At 37.9% G+C, this 22,425-nt stretch overlaps 1 protein-coding gene across 1 annotated transcript in view; it reads right to left on the reverse strand.

Moving 5' to 3' along the window:
- IL1RAPL1 (interleukin 1 receptor accessory protein like 1) overlaps positions 1-22,425 on the reverse strand; it is an 801,634-nt gene that overhangs the window by 706,839 nt on the left and 72,370 nt on the right. The window contains exon 2 of the mRNA XM_074929670.1: positions 952-1,053. Coding sequence (XP_074785771.1) covers positions 952-1,033 — 82 coding nt within the window. The 5' untranslated portion in view covers positions 1,034-1,053. The remainder of the gene's footprint in view (positions 1-951; positions 1,054-22,425) is intronic.

Below are 22,425 nucleotides of genomic sequence, written 5' to 3' on the forward strand. Positions count from 1 at the left end.
AGTTGGAAATAGATTTTTAAAAACACAAAAAGAAATCAGAGCCAGACCTATGGAACAGTACAACAAAAGCTACCTAAAACACTCCAGTGCCAAAAGGAAAATAAGTAGTAACAACAAACCTAATTAAATAATTCCATCAACATGGGATTAAGACTTCCATTAAGGATTTAGTGTTCTTTAGTGCCATAGATCAAGACAGTTTGCAGAAATAGTATAATTTTTTTCATTATCCAATGAAAAGTGAAAGAGGGGAAAATTAGAATTTCAGGGTGACAGACAAAAAATGAACGCTAAACCACACAAGTGTCTCAGTATCGGTGATCCCTTTATTTACATATGAAGTTAATTCAGCTACCGGAATGGTATGAAAGATTTTTAGTAAACATGTCACCCTCTGCTTGGTTTCTGAAAAACTGCCTGTATTTTTGTTGCTGAATTAAACTCTTCAACCGTGTATCAGGTAGCCCTTTCAAAAACACATTTTGCTCTTCACTTTGCATGGTTATTAAATCCAATGGCCTTGATCAATTTGTTGCACTATTGCACAAAAAACACTAGCCTAAACCAAAACTACATGATGTTCATTTCCAAGTGATTCTTCACTATAAAGTACAGTCAAGCACATAAATCTAGTAGCTCACATGAACAGCACTGACTGCAACACAGCCTTTTAAGTTAAATAATTCTGGGAATAATTTTCCTTCAGCAGATGAATTGTTACATTGATTTCACATTACAGATCTGATTTTAACATTTTTGGTTTTTTCATCAAGTTCACATGACATAAAAGAGTCTAAAAATATACAGAAGTTAGTAACTGTTTTGCTGCAGAATTTGAAATACGCTTAACTATGTTCCAAACCACCACAACAACATCTCAGTATATATTTGCAAATAGTAAGCACTTCTTTCCAAACCACATCGTAAGCACACAGATTAAGATTTACTTACCTGATCCCCTTTTGGTCACAACCTTCAAGCTCTGAGTTAGAGTAGCATACAAGAGAATCAAGTTGGGAATAGGAGCTTTCATCTTCTGTCCGCGTCTGCTTCCTAGAGTCCCAAAAAGAAGAAAGAAACACTGATTTTATGTTGGAGCTGAAACAATCTTGAAGTAACTAATCATAATACTGACACTGTGGAAAAGCTGAATACAGTGAGCTATTTAATGTACCAAAAATGATCTACTGTTTCTGAAAAAAAAAAAAAGTAAACTAAAATCACCATAAAATAAACACATGCACACACTACATTTAACCCCGAAAGTGAAGTTCCAATTTTCTCTACACATTGAAAATTGATTGGGTCCCTATTGAAAATTTCTAACAGATCTCTTGAATAAAACAGCTTTGATAAGTTACTCTGTGAAAAAAAAGTGTGTATTTTTTTCTATGAAAAGTATTTTTTGTATGAAAAAATAACATCTAGTTCTCTCTTTTTATCGTATAATCTATTTCCACTGTGCCTCCTCAACAGGAAAAAGAAAATAATGCCTTTCTTCATTAGTCTTCCTTCCATCTATTAATTCCACAGGTTTAGCACAACATTCACAATGCAATGAACAATTAATTAGAAAGAAATCTTGTCAACTTTTTATGAACTGCGAAAGGGTGCACCAGACGAACCAGGGGAGACTCCTGTAACTTCCTTTTAGATGAGCTGAAATCTCACGAGCGAGTTCAAACTAACATATTCACTGCACTGAATCAGAAGTGAATACTATTAGGATGGGACAGAGATGGATCACAAGTTGTGGCTCAGCCTTCACCTCCAATATGTGAATTTTGTATTCCTATTATTTGTGTGCTCTGAGAATTAAGTGCTATGAGCAGGGACTCACACCACTTTTAAGTGGCGAAAGCAGGGACTAAACATTCTCTTAATTTCCCATACAACTAAGAAGGTGTCATCTAGTCATGATGATTATCAATTTTCTTCTGAAATGGTTGATAGGACTAACATCTCACATTTTAATGTGTTAAAATGGCAAAGGGAAGCCTAATCTTCCGTCTATTCAAGATAGACAGTAGAGTCTATCTATACTACCTATATGCATTGTAGTATTTTATGCAAAAATATTCTTATCTAATGGGGGGAGAAAAAAAACTGTGATCAATGGTTCTTTAATATTAAAGACCAAGATGAAACCAATGTGGTTTTGATATTGACCTCTGTTAATCACAGCTCTGTACAGCAACTAAAAAAATTCTCAGAAGGAACCACACAGTACCAGCTTTGATTTCAAAGGAGGCCATGAATCTTTTGCACTTTCACTGACAGTCAGGTTACCGAGAACCCAAGACATTTTTTGAAAGGAGTATCTTAAAATATCTTCATCTTAGAACAGGTTAGAAATAAGAAATAGTGGGGGTGTAAAAGAGCACAGTATGGGAAGAATTACTTAATGATGACATCATACAGAATCCATTTTACAGCTTTATGTTTCAAGACATTTGAGAACTAAGTGCAAACCTACTGCATTCATGATTATGACTTAGTTAATGATGAGGGAGTGAGAGAATACAGTTTGACAACAACAGTTTATGATATTTTTATAACAATATTTATACATCTATACAAGCATTTATATGTTTACTCATTTATTGGATGTGAACAAACTTTAGCTTTTATCATCACAGGTGAAAGACTATCATTTATCTACATTCATGTGCAACTTCAGAAAAGTTAGGCAATACATTGCTTACCAATGTAAATATGAAAACATTAACTATATGATTACTGTGAATTAAAATATGTGCAACGCTAACATTTTTTGTTAAGTTTAAAATTTAAGTAAGTACCATGACCACTGGCAGTTATAAATAATATAGATCACTAGAATTTTAGGAGCTAGAAATGAAAGTTAATTTTTCAGGGCACAGTGAGGAGATACCACAAAATGTTATGCCACATTTTACTGCAGACCTCAGTCTAGCTTTCTGAAATCAAAATCTCATTTCTCAGTCACTGCACTAACTGATGCCACAGGAAGTCCTGCAGCTGATATCTTCAGCCTCCAGGGTACTAGCAAGAGTCAGCTCCCTGCTCTGTGTGAGTCTAATAAACACTGTCCAAAGAACCACAAGATCTTACAATGCAATTACAAATTCACTAAATAGGTTCTGACTGTGAAAGCAGATCCAAAGCCATCTTTTTTGACCATACAGCAACAGATGATACTGCTGATTACTGTAGAAGAAATGCAAATATATACATGTATACATACATAAATTTGCATATATGTATGTATATATGTATTTATACATGTTTTTGTAGGGAAACCATGCAGTACCTATAAAGCTTGAAGTTATCAAAGAAAGCCTCCATAAATACAAGAATATCGATAAGAAACAGTTCAGTCAACTAAATCCTTCTTTTGGTCCATGCAAATCTCTCTCATTTGAGTTGTAAAGTCAATGAGGACAACCATATTTATTACAATAGTATAGCAAGGATTGCATTTTAAACATTATGCCACTTCTTAGGTACATTTATTCCCAGAGATTCAGGTCTGGCTTAAAGGCATAAGCAAAATAGGCTGTTGCCTACACTGCTTGTGGTAAATCCCTAGAAAGGAAAGCCTGCCACTGTCTTTAAATTACCAGAAAGCACTTAACTGCTAGAGGGGGAAAAAAAAGGAGGTGTGGCTCCCAGCAGAAGCCATTGCCTCCTGGCAACAATAGGAGCAACAAATCAGATCTTGCATGGGCTCTCCCCAGAGTTTTCCAACCCTTCTTTTCTGTTTCCACTCTCTTTTCTGCAGGAGCATAAGTTTTTCTGGTCTTCATTTTAAAAATCAAAAGCTCAAAGAAAATTGAAAGAGTTACAATATCAGTGGGGCTGGTGCCTTACAGTTTTGGAAGTTGTCTGCGAGGTTGGAAAACTTGCCTCACGTCATTCAGAAGACTGATTCAATACAGATACTCAACATCTCATGTCTCCTGTTCCAGGTGAATGCCTCAGCAATTGACTGTTCTAGAAAATGTCATCCTAGTGAAATTGGTTGTAAAAACAAAACAAGCAAGTCAGAAGAAAATAAAAAAGGAATATCCCAATGGGGATCCACAAGTCCACAGCCTTCATTGCTGCAATGACTATGCCTGAAACCCAGATGCTGTAACATATTCAGTTAGGTTTTAAACTGTAAAACAAAATAAAAGGCATAATTTTGAGAAGTCAAATTCTTAACAGTAACTGGAGTGTGGTATCTCATGAACTAGAAACAGCCTTCTTTCAGCAATGAATTTTTAAGGAAGAGACTATTTTACTAGTCACTTAGCTTTAACTTAATGGGGTTTTTTAAATTAAAAAATTCTGATTTTAACAAGTAGAACAAGTCTGCTGTTTTTTTAAGCAACAGGCAGATAAACAGTTTACATTTACATCTACAAATGTCCTTTTTACATTTCCACGATTTTTTTTCCTCATTTTCAGTTGCCTCCACCTAAAAGCTAAGACAATGTATGGTAGTTATAAAATTAATTGCTGCATTTTAAGTTGCATCAATGTTAGCAAGTCTTTGGCTATAAGACTGCTAGACTCTACGGCTGAATAGTAAACTAACAAGATCTTTTACAACCAGGGATTCTAGTTGCTTTTTTTTTTACACGATAGCAAAAATTGAAATATTTTTCACCTTTAAGCAGTATTCACAATGTCAGATCTTCAGTAGTGGGTTGTTTGTTTGCATGAACCACAACACTGAAAATATGTTGAATATTCCTGGATAAATATATTCCACACAAATTTTAACTGGGCATTTTATTATTTTTTTTAACAGTCTGAACTGTAGAAGGTGTCATTGCTTGACACAAAAATGGCGTAGAAAGCCTCTAGCATCTGTATCGCCAAGTATTGCATTTTCCATTTGAGACAGAAATAGAAATACAGCTGTATCTCAACATTAATGTTCTTTGGGGAAATGCCAAGAATGCTTTCTTTCTTAAATTGTCATAAATACTCACTGTGAGGAAAATGAGTACGCATACACACACATGCTTCCCAAAACAGCTCAGCAGAGATTAAATTAACAATAGTAAGGCAATTCCTGATAAGGCAGGAAAATGGAATAGAAGATTCTCATTTCCTAATTTCACTTACGTTCATTTTGGGCCTTTCCCAAAACTTGAATTAAGCTTAATTGAAGTAAGAAATTTTCCACCAGCTCAGTCCATTACACTAACTTTAAGGGGATGATTCTCAGTTAGCCTATAAATGCTAGCTAGCTTCCATTACCTAATTATCTGAAATTATTTTTTCTTCCCGTGTTGCTTTTCTAGCTTTGAAGAATGTTCTTTTATACATTTTCAAAACTGCTTCATTATCTTTCTCTATCATATCCCCTTCAAAGAAAAAAAAATAAATTGCAAGATCCTGTGAACCCTGCAAAATACTTCATGACTGTTCTGTGGCAGTGTCATGAAAGTGTTACATTAGCTAGCAAGATTAGTCAGCTTTAAAGCAAACCAACAAACAAACAAAAAAAAATCAAATAAAACTAAGCTAGCTCTTCACTTAAGCCTGTGTATTTTCATATCGCAGAAAAGCCTTTAAACAGTATTAAAAATCTCACAGTTTTTAATTTCCCTTCTTGACAAGTGGTAACTGGGGTACACACTGAAACTTTGTTTCTTGGTGCCAGTATTGTGGAATAAGGCACAAAACTGTCCCTGGTAAGTTATGAACAAGTAACAAAACTACAAAGAAACATCACCCAAATGCATAACTATCAAACAAACAAACAAAAATGCCTGTTCAGGAACACTCTCTCTTTATGTGGCAGTTCTTTACAAACTCCTGAACAGCATATCATAAGAACTCACAAGTGTAAAGGACAGTAAAAAATATTAGTATAATATTAGTAAGTATCTGTGGTACATCCAGAACACAACTCAAACAACTTGAAAACAATTGCTTTAAATTCTTAAATTGGGAAAAAGTAAAATTAGAATCAGTGTGATTTCATCACAAGTGTCAATTCACTGTCATGCTCTGCTGTGTTATTGTCCTAAACAGAAAGACAGCCCTATCAATACTTCAACTGTTAGCCAGAGGAAAATACACCTGTTTCAAAGACAAAAGTCCATAAAAATAGTCCTTTCCAGAGTCCCAGAAAACAGAAGAGATTCAGCAATCAAATTTTGAAGAACTCATGAGAAGCAAGTCTTAAGCATTAGGAAGGCAATAAAGTACTGGGTTTTCTTTGCAAATCACCCCTGTTTCTCCATGTAAGCAGCATTCCTAAGTTCAAGAAAGTTGTGACTGTAATGACAAAAAACCAAAAGGAGATGATTAAAAGAACAGTAAGGTTTGAAAGAATGGGGACAATGTTTTAAGCAGTGATAACCAAGAGCCAGTATGCCACCTGTCCAGCAGAGCAGGCTGTGAACATGAACTCAGCAGAGTCCTCTGAAGAGGTTGCCAACCAACTGCATGTTCACATTTCCAATCAAACCTGGCACTCATTACTCCCTTCTTTTAAAGATACTTCTTATTGCTAAGATTTTCACCTCATTAAGACTCCATCATCATGCAAGGTACAGGACACATGGCAATTTGACTGGATAAATTTAAGATCATTCGATGTATCCCTCTCTATAAAAATATAAGAAGCCATTCCCAAAAGTTTCCATTAAGAAATATGCATCACTTAACCATATAAAGTATTTTTAAATTATTCTACCAGCAAGAAACTTCTGTCAGAATTAGAAGAATCCTTATGTCAGGCTCAATATTTATTTTCCCAGTCTTGTGTAAAACAGTAATAGCAACAATAGCATTTGCACTTAACGTGATGAACTAGCAAACATTCATATTTGACATAAAACACTGTTTACATTGCCTAATGTGTTGCTAATTATTTCATTAAGTGACTTTTTTATGTGATAGGTAATTGGTAAGATTTCTGGATAGTGCTTTTTCTATTAAGAGACAATAAACTGCAGCAGATCGCAGATACCTGCAATGTAATATATTATATGCTTGAGAATCATCTATTGAAGAAACAGTTTCATATCTTGTCCCTCTGAACCACAGATTAAAATAGTTACACAGCTGAAAACTATCTGACACATGCTCTGGGGAACTGCTGTGCCTAAGAAGTACAACTTCAGGAGAAACATAAAAAAGGGAAATGACAGTGGCTTTCCAATGGTCTCACAGCACTTTGTGGGATCCAGGTCAGCAGGGCATGCTTCTCAGTTCCATGTAAGTCACCAGGGCTAGTTCAATCAGTCAAAAGTGTTGATGCAAAAAGGGCAGGAAAGGGAAGCCTTGGATAGTATGCCAGTAAAGTATTTACTCAGGGTAAGGGAACAATGGATGGACAGGAGTCTCTATTCATTCTTAGGAGCCTTTATATTGGATAAAGAAATAATATCAGACTAGCTTTAAGAAAATCTAGTATTACTACAAGTAGATGCTTCCCTCTATATAGTTCACCACACATAATCACAAAGAAATAATCTGAAACTGAGGAAAGGTTTTTTGCAACAAAACATGGAACCAAACTGCACTGAAATACTTGATGGAAACAACATATACAGGAGAACACCTAAGAAATGTGTGCTGGTGATGCTAATTGGGCCAAGGGGTTAATGGAAAATTTGAAAATTTTATTTTACTGGAAAAAAAACAAAAAAATTATAGCAACCTGGCAGCAAAGTTACAGATAATACTCAAAAAGATAGCTCAACAGAGATGTTTAAAGAAAGATAGTTGGAAAATAGTTGTACTATTAATTGGTTTCTAAAGAGAGATAGACTAGCAGCATAGAAGAGAATAAATAAAACACCTCTAAGAGAAAAAAATTCAAAGATCTTCAGTGTGGCTTTGAAATGCTGTCACTGCAAAAGGGAAAAAGCTTTCCTTCCAAATCCATGTGCATGGGTAACCAGTACTCAACTTATTATGGCATGGCTTTGGCATGTGAGGTATCTAGCCTTAACTATGTGCTCTTGCATTGGTTCCTTGACCACTCTGTATCTTTGCTTTTAGGGGATGGGTAACCTTGTTCTTGTATCAAGCTGAAACTCCATCTCTGCCAAAACTGACAAAACAAAGTTTTAATACTACAAATACCATTTTATTGGATAATTCTAGCTGGCTGTGTTTTCAGGCAACTAAATGTGCTCCTGAAATATTTACAATAGTTGTAGAACAAAAACCTTGATCTGGTAAGTATATTCACGATATGATGGTGGAATTCAATCTCCTTTTTTACATACGGCAGATTTTAAAAGACACTATTTGCAGCAAAACCAACTGCAGAAAAGCTGTAAATACTGTGCTTTCAAACGTTTTCTCCCATTTTCTACTTAGCAAAGAGTAGCAGTTATGTAGCAATGTTTGAAAAATAAATGAGCAAGATGTAACTTAAAGTAAGAACTCTAATTTTGATCTTAAGTTAGGATAAAAGCACTTTTTAAAAAGTTTAGTCTTCCTGAAATTTTCTGAATAGATACTTGGTAAAATAAGCATGATGTTCCTCAGACAGTGACAGAGGATTCTAGGTACTCTGACTAGCAATAAGCATTACAATGATGATTTAATTCCAAAAATTCTTTAAATAGTATCTCCCATATGATTCAATAATGAGAGAGATATTTTCCTTTAAAATGAAGAAGTACAGAAGGATGTGGAGGATGAAGCTCCACTGTGGATATTCTGACAATGTTTTCATGCAGGGTAATAAACCCCCTCACCATCACTAAGATTATCGGTTTACATAACACAAACTTCAATGGTTTTCTTCTATATTATATACAGTAGGTTATACATTTTCCTTTTTCCACAGTTGATATTTGTAAAACAATCTTAGTAATGCAATTTAATCTTACACCCTTAGAGGATGATCTGTTTCTAATGTAATATTTACTCTACCCTGCTGTATTAGCTGTTAGGAAAGTAGTCTGTGATTTACATTATACCATTCTATATGAGCTCACTTTAGAGTTGTGAAAGGAGACAAAAGTGTTTCCATTCATCCCTTCTCTTTCACAGGTTGACAAACCCTTTACACTTGTCCAAAACAGATTTTGATAACCTGCCGTCAGATCCTGGAAGCACAGCTGGGACTGACTGCCCAGCCTTCCCTGGGCCCTGGCTGCCCAGCCTTCCCTGAGCCCTGGCTGCCCAGCCTTCCCTGAGCCCTGACTGCCCAGCCTTCTGTGAGCCCTGGCTGCCCGGCCTTCCCTGAGCCCTGACTGCCCAGCCTTCCGTGAGCCCTGGCTGCCCAGCCTTCCCTGAGCCCTGACTGCCCAGCCTTCCGTGAGCCCTGGCTGCCCAGCCTTCCGTGAGCCCTGGCTGCCCAGCCTTCCCTGAGCCCTGACTGCCCAGCCTTCCGTGAGCCCTGGCTGCCCAGCCTTCCCTGAGCCCTGACTGCCCAGCCTTCCGTGAGCCCTGGCTGCCCAGCCTTCCGTGAGCCCTGGCTGCCCAGCCTTCCCTGAGCCCTGGCTGCCCAGCCTTCCGTGAGCCCTGGCTGCCCAGCCTTCCGTGAGCCCTGGCTGCCCAGCCTTCCCTGAGCCCTGGCTGCCCAGCCTTCCATGAGCCCTGGCTGCCCAGCCTTCCCTGAGTCATGACTGCCCAGCCTTCCCTGGGCCCTGTCCCCATGGGCCTGGGACCCCAGTTCAGCTCATCCCAGGGCTGTCAGTCCCTGCCTCTGTAGGAGTGCTGGTCTCCAGATCCATCTCTGGCCCTGACTCCTGGATGGTATCAACACTGGACATAGCCCATCCCAGCATGGAACCCTTGTATATAAGATGTTTCCAGCCATGCCTCTGGTGTCATCTCCTTGTGCTCCTGGCTAGACCCCCTGGATGGGCCCTGGTCCTGGCTCACCACTTGCCATGCCAGGGGCTTTCAACATCCCCCTTAACCAGCCCCCATGCTTAGAGACCACGTAACTGCTCCCCCTGAGTGAGGGCACAGGCTGTGCCAGTGTCAGCCTTGGGCCCTGGCTTCCCACTGCAGGGGAGCAGTCGGCCCTCACTGCACCCTGACACCTGGCTCCTCGATAGGGTCTGAAATCCAGAGTGTCCTGGTTTTGGCTGGGATAGAGGTAATTTTTCTTCTTAGTAGCTAAAATAGTGCTGTGTTTTGGATTCAGTACGGGATTTTGGTATGAGAAGAATGCTCATAAAGTACTGATGTTTTCAGTTGTTTCTAAGAGATCAAGGTGTCTCCTGTGTCCTGCCTGTGTGCAGGTGTACAAGAAGCTGAAAGGGAGCAGAGCCAGAGCAACGGACCCAAATTGGCCAATGGAATATTCCATATCCTGTAATGTCATGCTCAGTGTATGAAGGAGGGGCATATATATGGGTATATATATGGGAAGGTAATGTCATGCTCAGTATATGGGAAGGGGAGGGGTTCACTCTCACTTCTGGGACTGCAATTGTGGGATCTTAGTATTTTGGGATTGATAGCCAGGAATAGGTTGGGTATCAGTTGGTGAGTGGGGAGCAATCTCATTGTGCATTACCCATTTGTACTTATTATTGTTTTATTCTATTTCAGTTATTAAACTGTTTTTATCTCAACTTACAAGTCTCCCTTTACCTTCCAATTAACACTTCCTCCCCTGGGCAGGAGAGGGTGAGCAAGCAGCTGCATGGTGGTTGGCGGCCAGCCGGTTTAAAACTATGACACAGAGCAACTATTCACCGATGTCTGTCTGAAACCTGTTTGTTTCTAATGGGAGAACATTTCTCACATTGTAATGCTATAAATAACCTGGGAAGAATCAGTACTTCCCCTTGAAAATACAGGTATTGTAAAGAGTTTTTATGTTTACACAAATAATGATAGCTTTAGAAGCTCACATTTTACCAATTTCTTTATGATAAAATTATTTTAAGATGTCAACCCACTATAAGAAAGAGGATCACATATGAAAGCATTTGGGCAGCAGCAATTCAGCATCTGTATGGGATTTCACAGGCAAGCTACTGCCTGATAAAGACAAAAGAATCCATATGATGAATTTACTGTTTGTACAGGAATGATAAGGACCTGAAGAGAAATATGTGTACAAAGGATAATTCAGCTTTACTATTCAGATACAGCATCTTGTCTATAATAATTAAAAGCAGAACAATTTCTACTAGGATTATCATAATTAAACTGGTTTGTAAAGGATTCAAGCACTGATGTCCTATAATTATAATATATACCTCTGCAGTTTAGTAAAGTTGTAGGGACAGAACTTCAAGGCTAAAATTTGTTATGTCTACATGACAACTTGTTGTGACATGTAGGACTACCCAACACAGTGGCTGGAAAATAATAATTATTTCAAAAGTGGAGTCCTCAATTTTGTTTTAATTTCCTGGAACAATGGTGGGTATAGCCATCGTCACAGCAGCTCCTTCTTCTCTGCATCCCTTCACTGTGAACCAGCTCATGTACAACACTGATAATCACATCACAGTTTCGTAAGTCCTGATCTTTTATTTTTAAAAAGAGTAGAAGGGTAAAAGGAAGAAAGGATTGTAAATGGTGTTAAAGCTTCTCACATTAAAACTGGAATGTGTTTAGCTGTACTGAGTGTGATAACTTTGAAACTGCCCAAGACCATCACTCAGTTTGGAATGACGTTTCTTAATCCTACTTCATTTTTAGTGTTGGTGTTGTAGCTTTGTTTGGCCAGTTTTTGAAAAGCATATCTCGACGCCTTTAATTTTGTAGCCAAACTCGGCATGCTACTTCACTGTCCTGGCACCAACAAGCTATCTAATAATCACAGTGCTGAAGAAACTTTCATTCCTTGAGCAGAAAGCAGCAGACCTATGACTTTACTGCTTACCTTCAGCTGTGATCTAAAACTGTACTGAGATCAAAGGTCAGAAGGAGGTGTTGCTGGCCTAACCAACTACAACTTTTAAGTGTTGCTGACTAGTACTGCTTATTAATAGCTGCAATTTACGTACTGACACTAAGCGGAAGAAGACATTTTCAGAAGAGGTAGAGCTTCCTGTTTACCAATGATGTATTACCGGTGTGTAGGCATGAAATATATGACATCCAAACTTAAAGCTGCAACAGCCTTCCAAAATTAATTTCAGATTATAACAGTGGAAAATACAAATCAAGTAAAAAATTACATATATCCAGGACACAGGCAGAGTATTAGACTGCAATTGCAGTTTCTGGCAATTTTCATAGCTGGGAGCTATTACAATGACATTCCTCAAAATCTTGACTTGAGAAAATGATCAGAAATGAAAAAAAATCTCAAAAATAGCTTTCCTCTGGAAATTAAGAACACTCTCTTCCACCATGACAGGTACTCACCTACTCCTTCAAAACTGGGATTTTAAATACTCAGTGAATCAGGAGAAGATTGAGAATCACTCTGGTCTCAGCAATGGTAGATCAGACTTGGGATTCCAGACCCTTAATTCAAAGCTTTTTTGCCTTAAAATGGATGAGATGCATAACAGAAAAAAAAAAAAAAAAAAAAAAAAAAAACAGAAGAAGAGACTGGAATCCTGGAACTCTTCTTTTTCCTACAGAAGTGTTATAACTATTAAGCCAAAATTTATCTCCTTTTGCTTCTTTTTCCACACTCCTGAATTTCGTATGCACAGCTGCACAGCGCCTTGTTTTCCCCAGAAATTATAGAGATTGTTGTCGTCAAAATAATTGGCTGAGGCATTTGGGAAATGTGGGTTCAAATCCTTAAAATCAAGAAGACTTAGAAAATAATGCTCCCATTTCCTGAGCATGTGCTGCAAGTACATACACATATAACACATATACACATTGTGTGCTTTCAGAGGAGCAGTTTGCACTGAGTAAAATGTTATCGTGTAGAATAGATGCAGCAAATGTTTATGGGTAGCTCATTCAAAACTATTCAGTTAATTTCTACCCTGTTGTACAGGGTAGAACAATTCTCACCATATTCACTAAACATAAAAGCAGAGCATTCTATAAAACTTTATCAGCTCCTATTGTGAAAGCCCCCAGGAAGTTTTAAAAGCACACTAGAAATACATTTAGTTTCCAGAGAACTCAATACTGAGCATAAATGTATTTGTCCATGAACCCATGCTATTCACTACTATTATACCAATAAATTACATACACAGAATCTATATTCAGAATAACACTGCTGACGTTTTACCTCTTTGAGAAAAGGATGTCTAAAATGTAAGATTTTAGGTACATTCTGAAACTATACAAATCAACAGCTGATGCTTATAGTACTTCCACAGGATTTTGAATTCAAGCATATACTCCCCCCATGCACACTAAGAAGGAACATGATGTCTCACTCCGTAATAGCAGCCATCCCAGCCTCAAACAATGAACTGGGAAGTCAGTACTTTTTGGGTTGCTGCATAAGTAGCAGAAGACACAGAAGAAGGGACAGTCATCTCTCTGTTCTGTCTCTCAATTGTTTAAGGCTACTGTGCTCACACATTAATTGGGGGATTAAAAGTGGGTGCATATGAAAGTTTATTTTACAGGCAGTGAATTTGATACCATACATATAAATCTTACTAACTTTTCATTGGTTGTAACACCAGGATAGTAATACGAGCAGGTATTAAGTAAGCTACAACAGTTTATGAGGTTCCAATCCTTTCTTTTTTTCTTTTTTTACATTTATTTAAAGGAGGTTATTCTGAGGAAGGAGTTTGACCTCGGGCTTCCAAAAATGAGTTCTTTCATGAGAACTTCCCATTGTTTAATCTGGATGATCAAAGGTCAATAGTTTGGAAGTCTGGATACCAACTGGACTTGTACACAGCCTGTTGTTAGCTCAGGACTATTCATTAATTGTTTACATGATCGGAAAAAGATTTTGTTTATTACATTTTCAGATTAAACAAGGTGGGATGAATTGCAGAACAATTTGAGGTCAGGGACAGTATTGAAAATTATCTTGAGAGACCACAGAAATAATACAAAAAAATAGATAAAACTCTACAGAAACAGTTGTAAATTATTAAATTAATCAGATGTAATCAACCAAATACAAAAAGGATGAAGAACAGCTGGCTAGGTATTGGTTCTGTAGAAAAGGATCTATCAACTATAGTAGATTAGAAACTGAATACCAGTCATACTACATTTCCTAGGAGTTAATTGCCATCCTGGGATGTGCACAAAGCAGAGTAATTGTGGAATCTTTACCTTTAAAGATCTAAGGATCTTTTAAAAAGTACATTTAACATTTACACACATTGCCTCAGTACAGCTACTCTTGATATTAGGCAATGGAATAGCTCTATTCCATGCTTTTGATTCTGTGAAACTTCCTCTGAAAGTAACAGTGGGATGTCTATGAAGTGAACACACTCCAGAATATACTTCTTCAAAACAAACCAACAGGCAATAAAAGGGTTATTAAGAGAGAGAGCAAGAGTGTAGAGCATAGATAACCACCAGTTCACCAGTACTGGAAGTAGCCACTACTCAGAATGTATCATTTAAAAACAAATGATGGTCCTATAAGGATTCATTCAACAGCTAGTGCAGCCAACAAGGGTTGAAATATTGTTTCAATGTATTTATTCAAAGATAATAAGCATTCCTAGGATCGATATTGGCATTGATGATGTTTGCCCACAGTTTTGAGATAAGAAATTCTGAGGTGGATGGAAAGGCTACATGTCTGTTTCATTTTTTATGGCATCATGGCTCATGAGTGTCAAGATTAAGGAAAAAAAAAAAAAAAAAGGAATCCTTGTAATTGTTTAGAAAACAAAGAATTGTCTTGAAATCAAAGAACATGGAAATAAAGGAAGATTTCAATGCCTGGACTATCTTCAGAATTAAAGACTGTGAACTATGCAGCTTAGCTAGTGTGCCACACCTGAGAAATATGCACAGTATTAGTTTATCTGTATTTTGTGGTAGGAAGATGACCTTCTCATGCTTTCCTATAAAGGTAAAAGGGGGAGGGGAGGGAAAAGGGAAGGGAAGGGAAGGGAAGGGAAGGGAAGGGAAGGGAAGGGAAGGGAAGGGAAGGGAAGGGAAGGGAAGGGAAGGGAAGGGAAGGGAAGGGAAGGGAAGGGAAGGGAAGGGAAGGGAAGGGAAGGGAAGGGAAGGGAAGGGAAGGGAAGGGAAGGGAAGGGAAGGGAAGGGAAGGGAAGGGAAGGGAAGGGAAGGAAAAAAGGCTTAGAGGAGATTAAAAGATGCTCAGGGAAGATCATTACATCAGTGTCACTGGTGTATGGTAAAACACAGGAACATGTGGCACGTGTGGCATCAGAGAGTGTAAGGGAAGAAGTTGGTATTTAGCTCTGGAACTGTCAATCAGGCAAAAAGTAGCAAGGAGGAAATGTGAGAGTGAAAAAGTAATTACAGATAAATAAAGCATGAGGTTTTTACTTGTGAGTGTTGTGTCTGGAATAGACCATCATACTTGAAACACCCCCACAGTAACTTCCACCCTTAGCCATGCTAAGGAGAGAATATAGGGAGAATGTAAGACTTCAAGGTGAGGTACCTTGCAGATCCGCATTACATCCACTTTAAACAAAAGGTGTAAGTTTAACATCCTTGCTCCTTGTTAAATTACATGTTGTAGCTTGGTATTTACATCTAGCCATTGCCTATTTTTCATTGCCTTGTATGTCCTGCTCATACTTGTACACACTTTACTGTGTAATGAGTAATAGCTTCACTCATTACATACAGTGAGGTGGAGGTAAAGAAGCCCAGGGAGTATTGTCCATTCAGAACATAAACCTATTTTCTGTTTAGTAGCATTGGTAGTAATTATATGCAAATAAACTGTTGATGGAGACAAGTGTAATAGAAAATCCTGACACAAGCAGAGGTTTTAGCAAGTGCAGAATATTAGCATAGTTCTAATGGAACAAGTATTAGATACTCAGTTTTTAGCTCTATTATATATAAGCCATTAGATACTGCCAAAGTTAAGGCTATCATCTTGTAGCAATCAACTAAATTGAACTTCAATTTATAATACAAATATTTAATAAAATATGTTTCAGTCCCATGTGAATCAATCTCCTGATTTCAAAGTAGGGGGCATGATGAGGGTTTCAGCATTCTCTGGTGTACTTTGTTTTCTGTATCTGCTGTCAGGTAATCATGAAACTTTATATTTTATATGGATTCTTCTCAGCACATGCAATATTTCAAGATATTCCATACAGTCTACAATATTGAAAAGACATTAATCTGCCATAAGGATAATTTATGTCTTTGAAGTATATATATTTGGATAGGCAAGGTAATTCTCTTAGTTTTATACTGTAAGCTTTCTTGTGATATTGTTCAATGGACAGAATGTCAAAAAACTTTGCTGAAACACATACTAGTATGAGCAGACGATGATTCCCAAAGAACTGGAGAAGCAGTCTAACATGACAATAAAACCTTTGTTATTATTTTAAAGCAAGTATCAGTTCTAAGCGTGTTCATTATAACCAAGGGAGAATATGTCCCTGTCAATGCTACTGATTTTAGGGCTTGTCAATACTAATTACTTTGTCCTGAGAGTACAGGGGTGGATGAGGAGTATATGCCTCCTACTTACCGAGAGAGATGATGGCTCCTGCTGGGCACTGTTACTAACTGATGCCCACACAGATGCATGACAGTAATTTAATTAGCTATGAATTATCAAGGGTTCTCAATTGTTTACTTATTGCAGGTCAGGCAACTAATAAAAAGGCTGCCTCCTGAACAACAATCCCTTGCCATTTTGAAGAAAGGATTCTTTTTTACTTATTTTTTCCAGGACAACCTTATTAAGGTATAGCTAACATAGGGCAAAGTTATGGTTTCAGTGATGAACCAAGCATCTCAGCTTGTGTTAAGATAGAAATCCTCATCTCCTTTTACAGTTTTATGATATAGTGACTCAAAGACTAGAGGAACATATTTCACAGTAAAGGGAGTAAGGCACATCAAAATAATCTTTAAAGCACCAAACTGCATTACTTTACTTCTTTAAAAACATCAAGCAAATTGTGCAAAACAGTATCTTCTGCTTTGACAGAGAAGACTTATCCATGTCTCAGGGCACTGTGAGGGCTGCAGCTCCCCATGGGCCAGGACCACAGGGCTCCCCATGTGGGGACTGTCAGGGCAGAGCCTGTCAGCCCAGGCCTATGCCACCGCCCCAGCCAGCAGCGTGTCTGGAAGCCTGTCACACAGTCACCATCAGGAAGGAGCCATCCCTGGCTGCATCCTGCCCCAGCAGTCAGGGGCACTGTGTGGGTGCAGGACCTATCTTGGAGCCAGAGCCTGGAATAGGAGCCCAAGTTTATTGCTCAATTCCTCCATCAATCTAGACATGCCACTGTGCAGGCCTGTGTATAGGGCAGTTGCACCCAAGTCAAGTATCTTATTTAAGGCTTTTTATAACAACACCAAAATGTTACGGAAGTTTACTGTCCACTACACAATTCTGTAAGAGTTTTAATATTTTCAAATCACATGAAAACATTTGTTTATGGATACTTCTGGATAAAAATCCAGCATAAAAGGTAGATTGATGTACACACTGAGGAAAATCTATTTCCAAAGCTTGGTTTGATTTAATGAATTGATAGGATCCTTATTTCTAAGACTGTTTTTACTCTGTCATCTGTCCTGCTCCATAAGATGAGACAGGAGTTGTACCAAAGGTCTTGTCAAGTATTAGCGTGACAGAAGCATAAATACATTCTTTTATACTGAAGAGTGTAAGTGCTACTCAGGAGCTAGGAGAATAAAAGTAGTAACTACATGTCAGAGAAAACATATTTTCTCCAGCCTATGTCTGCAAGTATGCGCCAAAGGACAGCGCTCCCTCAAAGCAGAACTGCTCTTCTGAAGAAAAAGACCTGCCCCACTCCCAAAAAACTATAGGACTTGTAGAGGCTGAGAGAAAGGACTCTAACAATGTAAGGACAAATATGGCAGAATGAGATGAGGTGCAGATGTAGGTTTGAGGCACTGCTGCACACACTGCACAGTTAAGCATGAATCTTAAAAAGGTGTCTTGCACCATCACCCTCTGTCTCTGGTTCCCCTTGTCATGCATATGCATTTTGTGCTAGTTAAGAAGTTATAACACTTACATTTTCTTCATAATTCTGGTGCATCCCCAAAGATATGAGAAGTTTCCACTAGGGAAAATGTGGCATGGTAGGTAATTAAAGAGAGGTGGAAGGCAGGTTGCAAGATTACACTTCAATTGAAGTGGCTAATCAGCATTGCATGTGACAGAAGGCATGGCAGAAGCCAACACAAGATGCCACTCAGAGTCATGAAGTTTGAAGCACAGAGGCTTAATATGATGAAACTCTACAGCAGTTTGACAGGTGTCCACCAAAAGAAATTTCACTTAAATTGTCACAGGTAGATTAAAAGACTGATTTGTTAAACAAGTCAGATCCAACATCAAGATTACAGTCTTGGTACATCCCTGTGTTTATTAGCTATTTGTCTTTCAAGAATGTTGCTGAAGGGACCCAAAACTTCTGTTGATTTTACTTCTTAATTTTTTCCTCATTTGATTCTACAGTTGAAAAATATCTACTTAGCTTTTCTACTTCTATTTTTGCCCCCATCTTCCTTTGTGCCAGCATTTAGCATGCATGTCACTGATCTGTGTGAGCATGCTATTCACTTTTGCTGTGAACAAGGAATCTTCAAGGAAGTGTCAGATGATGTGGGAGGGAAAGAGTAGATGGAAGTAGGTAGCATAGCTACAGCCGTCAGCACTTAGGTCTGCTTAGACTGTCACTGAACCCCCATCTTAACTCACCTACAAAGTTCATGATGCCATCCTTTTACCCTGCTGACTAACCTATCTTACTGCAATGTCTGAGTATAGCTTTGTGTCAGCAAAGCAAGTAAGGTTAAGTGTGAAATGCATTTGTTAATTCTGGATGAATATCCTGTGATACCAGGCAGCAATGAACTGTCTATATAGTTCACAAACATGAAGTTAGTTTCAGACAAAACAGTCACCCTGCAACAGAATTACATACTCAGTTTGCTGAGAGGCCCAGACCACCTACATAAAAAAGAGCTCTCGGCAAACATTCAGTATGTGTTTGTGAAGCGCAGTTTCTGAAGTGAAGACTTCATTTGGATGGAGTAAAGCCCTTCAGCATGGATTTAAGCGCATGCTTAGTTAGACCATTACTAAACAAACAATCTTAGTTTGACTAGTCTGCAGTTTTTCCACTTTGTAAGTAGATGAGACAAAGTATTTTTCAATAGATGTGTCTTAAAGAAATTTTGTAGAGGTATGAATCAAAATCAACTCAGAATGCTTCTTATATTTCTTTCTTGAATTTTTACTTTTCAATAAGATATACAATTGCAGTAAGACATTTAACAATTAATTGTTTATCACTACAAACATGTATTCAGATGGGGAAAAAAACTTGTCACATGTATCTGAAGTTGTTACTATCGAAAGAAGCATTTTAAGAAAACTGCACACAAAAACTTTACTGGAACAATTTAATGGAATAATTCCTTTATGGGAATAATTAGTACTGAAGTATTAAATATACATATTAGAATTAAAATATACAAGCTTTTTCTTGTGTTAGGTTTACCTTGGCTGGAATGTTTTGTGCATCTCTTCCTCTAAACTCTACACATTAAACGGGAGCTATGCATATGTTAAGTATACTGAGCATATGCAGCTTGTATACTAAGGATATTCAGTTAAACGTGCCAGTTAAGATTAGCTAAGATTTTGGTTTAGTGGTTTATCCTGAGATTTTTCTGCCTGTCTATAAGTCTGTCATCAGTAGAGGTTAGTTCTGACTTTTGCCAACAGGAGTTAAAAATCATGTCTATATATTATCTTCTCTGGTTTATCATTCACACCCATTTACTAATAATTTTGTCTCCCCCTGTGAACATATCAGTATTACAGCCAAGAAAGTCCTTCCTCTGACTGTTGTTAGTTTAAAATTATTTGTTTTACAATGTTCTGAAAAGGCTAATTCTCCCTTCTTTTTTAATATGTCTCATTGTCAATGGGAGTTTTATAGATAAAAGGGATGACTTGCCTCAAATTTTAGTGTCTTCATCCCAGTTATTTGAAAGTTTGGATCAGAGAAGAGCAGACTGCAGCTCTCATTTAAATTCATTAATACTGTTATGAAATCATTTAGATGGTTTATGTATTACAGCAGCTGCTAGTGTATCTTAAAATAAAATGGGAAGGGACCATTCAGCTTTCAACAGAACAGTCTTTACGGGCTTGAATTTGATAAAGACATCATGCTATCTTTTCATGACTGTTCCCTGGATGACTGTCTCCCTAACAACAGATGATACTTGTGTAACATTGTCTGAAACAAAAGGTCTTCAATTTGTAATCCCACTCTCAACACAGTCTGATTACCAGAAAAGGCAAAACAAGGAGCCAGATTACTTAAAAATATTACCCTCTCACCACCACCCACCAAAGAAATCTGAGGTTCTTATCCAGAAGACTCTATCCCAGATTAACCATGACACCTACAATAAGAGATCTCTCTTCTTGCTTTTCCTTACCCTTTTTAAAGACCAATTGTTTCTAAGAAGATGAGAACTCCTGAATTATTCCTATAATCTGCATGTTCACCAAAATCTCTGAAGACAAGCATCTGTACAAACTCCACCAGAAAATATTCACCCCCTGTGGCTGAAAGCATAGACATAAAATCTCAAGGACTTCACAATCGATTTTGTTGTTATTATCACCTTTCAGAATTAATATGTTCGCAAATACATCTGTTTTCCAGGTTTCTCACCCTTCATTGGGAAGGGAGGGAGGGAGGGAGGGAGGGAGGGAGGGAGGGAGGGAGGGAGGCAGGAAGGAAGGAAGGAAGGAAGGAAGGAAGGAAGGAAGGAAGGAAGGAAGGAAGGAAGGAAGGAAGGAAGGAAGGAAGGAAGGAAGGAAGGAAGGAAGGAAGGAAGGAAGGAAGGAAGGAAGGAAGGAAGGAAGGAAGGAAGGAAGCTTTTAAAATATCAGTGGTACACATTGATGTTCTTCTGACAATCCAGACATTTCATTCACTCATTAGGGTTTATATACATACAAAGATGTACCCTCAGGCCACTAGATCATAGTTCTGCTGCAGAGTAATGCTCCCAAGAAATGTAACTATATACGCAATATTTATGATTTGATATTAAAAAAAATAATAATTTCTATAAGGGTTGCACACCCTCTTCTTTATTATAAATAGTAGCCTCTATCCAAAACACAAAGAGCAGACTTGAGGGGCTCTTTATCGGGGAGTGTAGGGAAAGGACAAGGGGTAATGGCTTCAAACTGAAAGAGGGTAGATTAAGATTAGACATAAGGAAGGAATTCTTTACTGTGAGGGCGGTGAGGCACTGGCACAGGTTGCCCAGAGAAGCTGTGGCTGCCCCCTCCCTGGCAGTGTTCCAGGCCAGGCTGGACCGGGCTTTGAGCAACCTGGGCTGGTGGAAGGTGTCCCTGCCCATGGCAGGGGGGTTAAGACTAGATGGTCATTAAGGCACTTCTAACCCAAACCATTCTATGATTCAACACCCTCTGAGAGCTAAAACAAAAATGGTAAACTAAAAAGAAAAAGAAGGAAGAAAACAAACAAAAAAAAAAGCTCCAAACAACAATGTTTGCCAGTTTCACGCTTATTCAAAGGTTGGAAAATTAAAGCAAAGATTATTTGAATATAAATATATAAAATCCCAAATGCTGGCCCATGTTAGGGACTGAAAGGATTTAATAAAATTTAATAATTAAGCTTCACAGAGGAGATATACCATGCCAGAATATTTTCACTCTTCCCATGTCTTGTGCGTTTATATTTTTATGCTTTAGGCAAAAAGTCAATGAGGTAGAGACTTCTCTGAGAACCCACTTAGAGACCCCATTTTCATTGAAAAATACATTTGCCAAACGGCATTACTTACTCTTAAGCAGAAAACAATGAGTCATTTGGAAGTCTAAATCAGAAAAGATCAGGGTAATAAAACCTTTACAAGCTGTCAGATGGTGCAGTGTTTGGGCATATAACTTCTAAGAGGGTAAACTTGGAAAATCCTGAATATTTCTGCTATAATGCTGTTTGGAACAATCCCTAACCTTTCAACCAAATCAATTATTTATGAGAGAGTGAACGCTTTGTTTACAGTCGCATCTATATTTTTAGGAAATGATGGAGTAAACATGATTTTGCAGTTTAATACCAACCTAATAAATTGAGCGCTACAGCAGAGTGGACGAGAGAGAATAAATTTTCTGAAGTTTTAATTAAATGCTAATGTGTTTTAAGATTTTAGAAGTGTTTTGATAAATTAATGATTACAAAACAAAGAATTCAATTACCCATTCTTGCTTAGATTTTAGAAATGCAGTAAGTGTTTGTGTGTGTGTGTCAGGAAAAGAAATTAAGTAACAAAAGGATGTCATCTGTCAGATCTGCTAGGGACCGAAGGGGAGGCATGTGCTGA

This window comes from Athene noctua, chromosome 1 (assembly GCF_965140245.1).
Source record: "Athene noctua chromosome 1, bAthNoc1.hap1.1, whole genome shotgun sequence".
NCBI classification, from domain to species: Eukaryota; Metazoa; Chordata; class Aves; order Strigiformes; family Strigidae; genus Athene; species Athene noctua.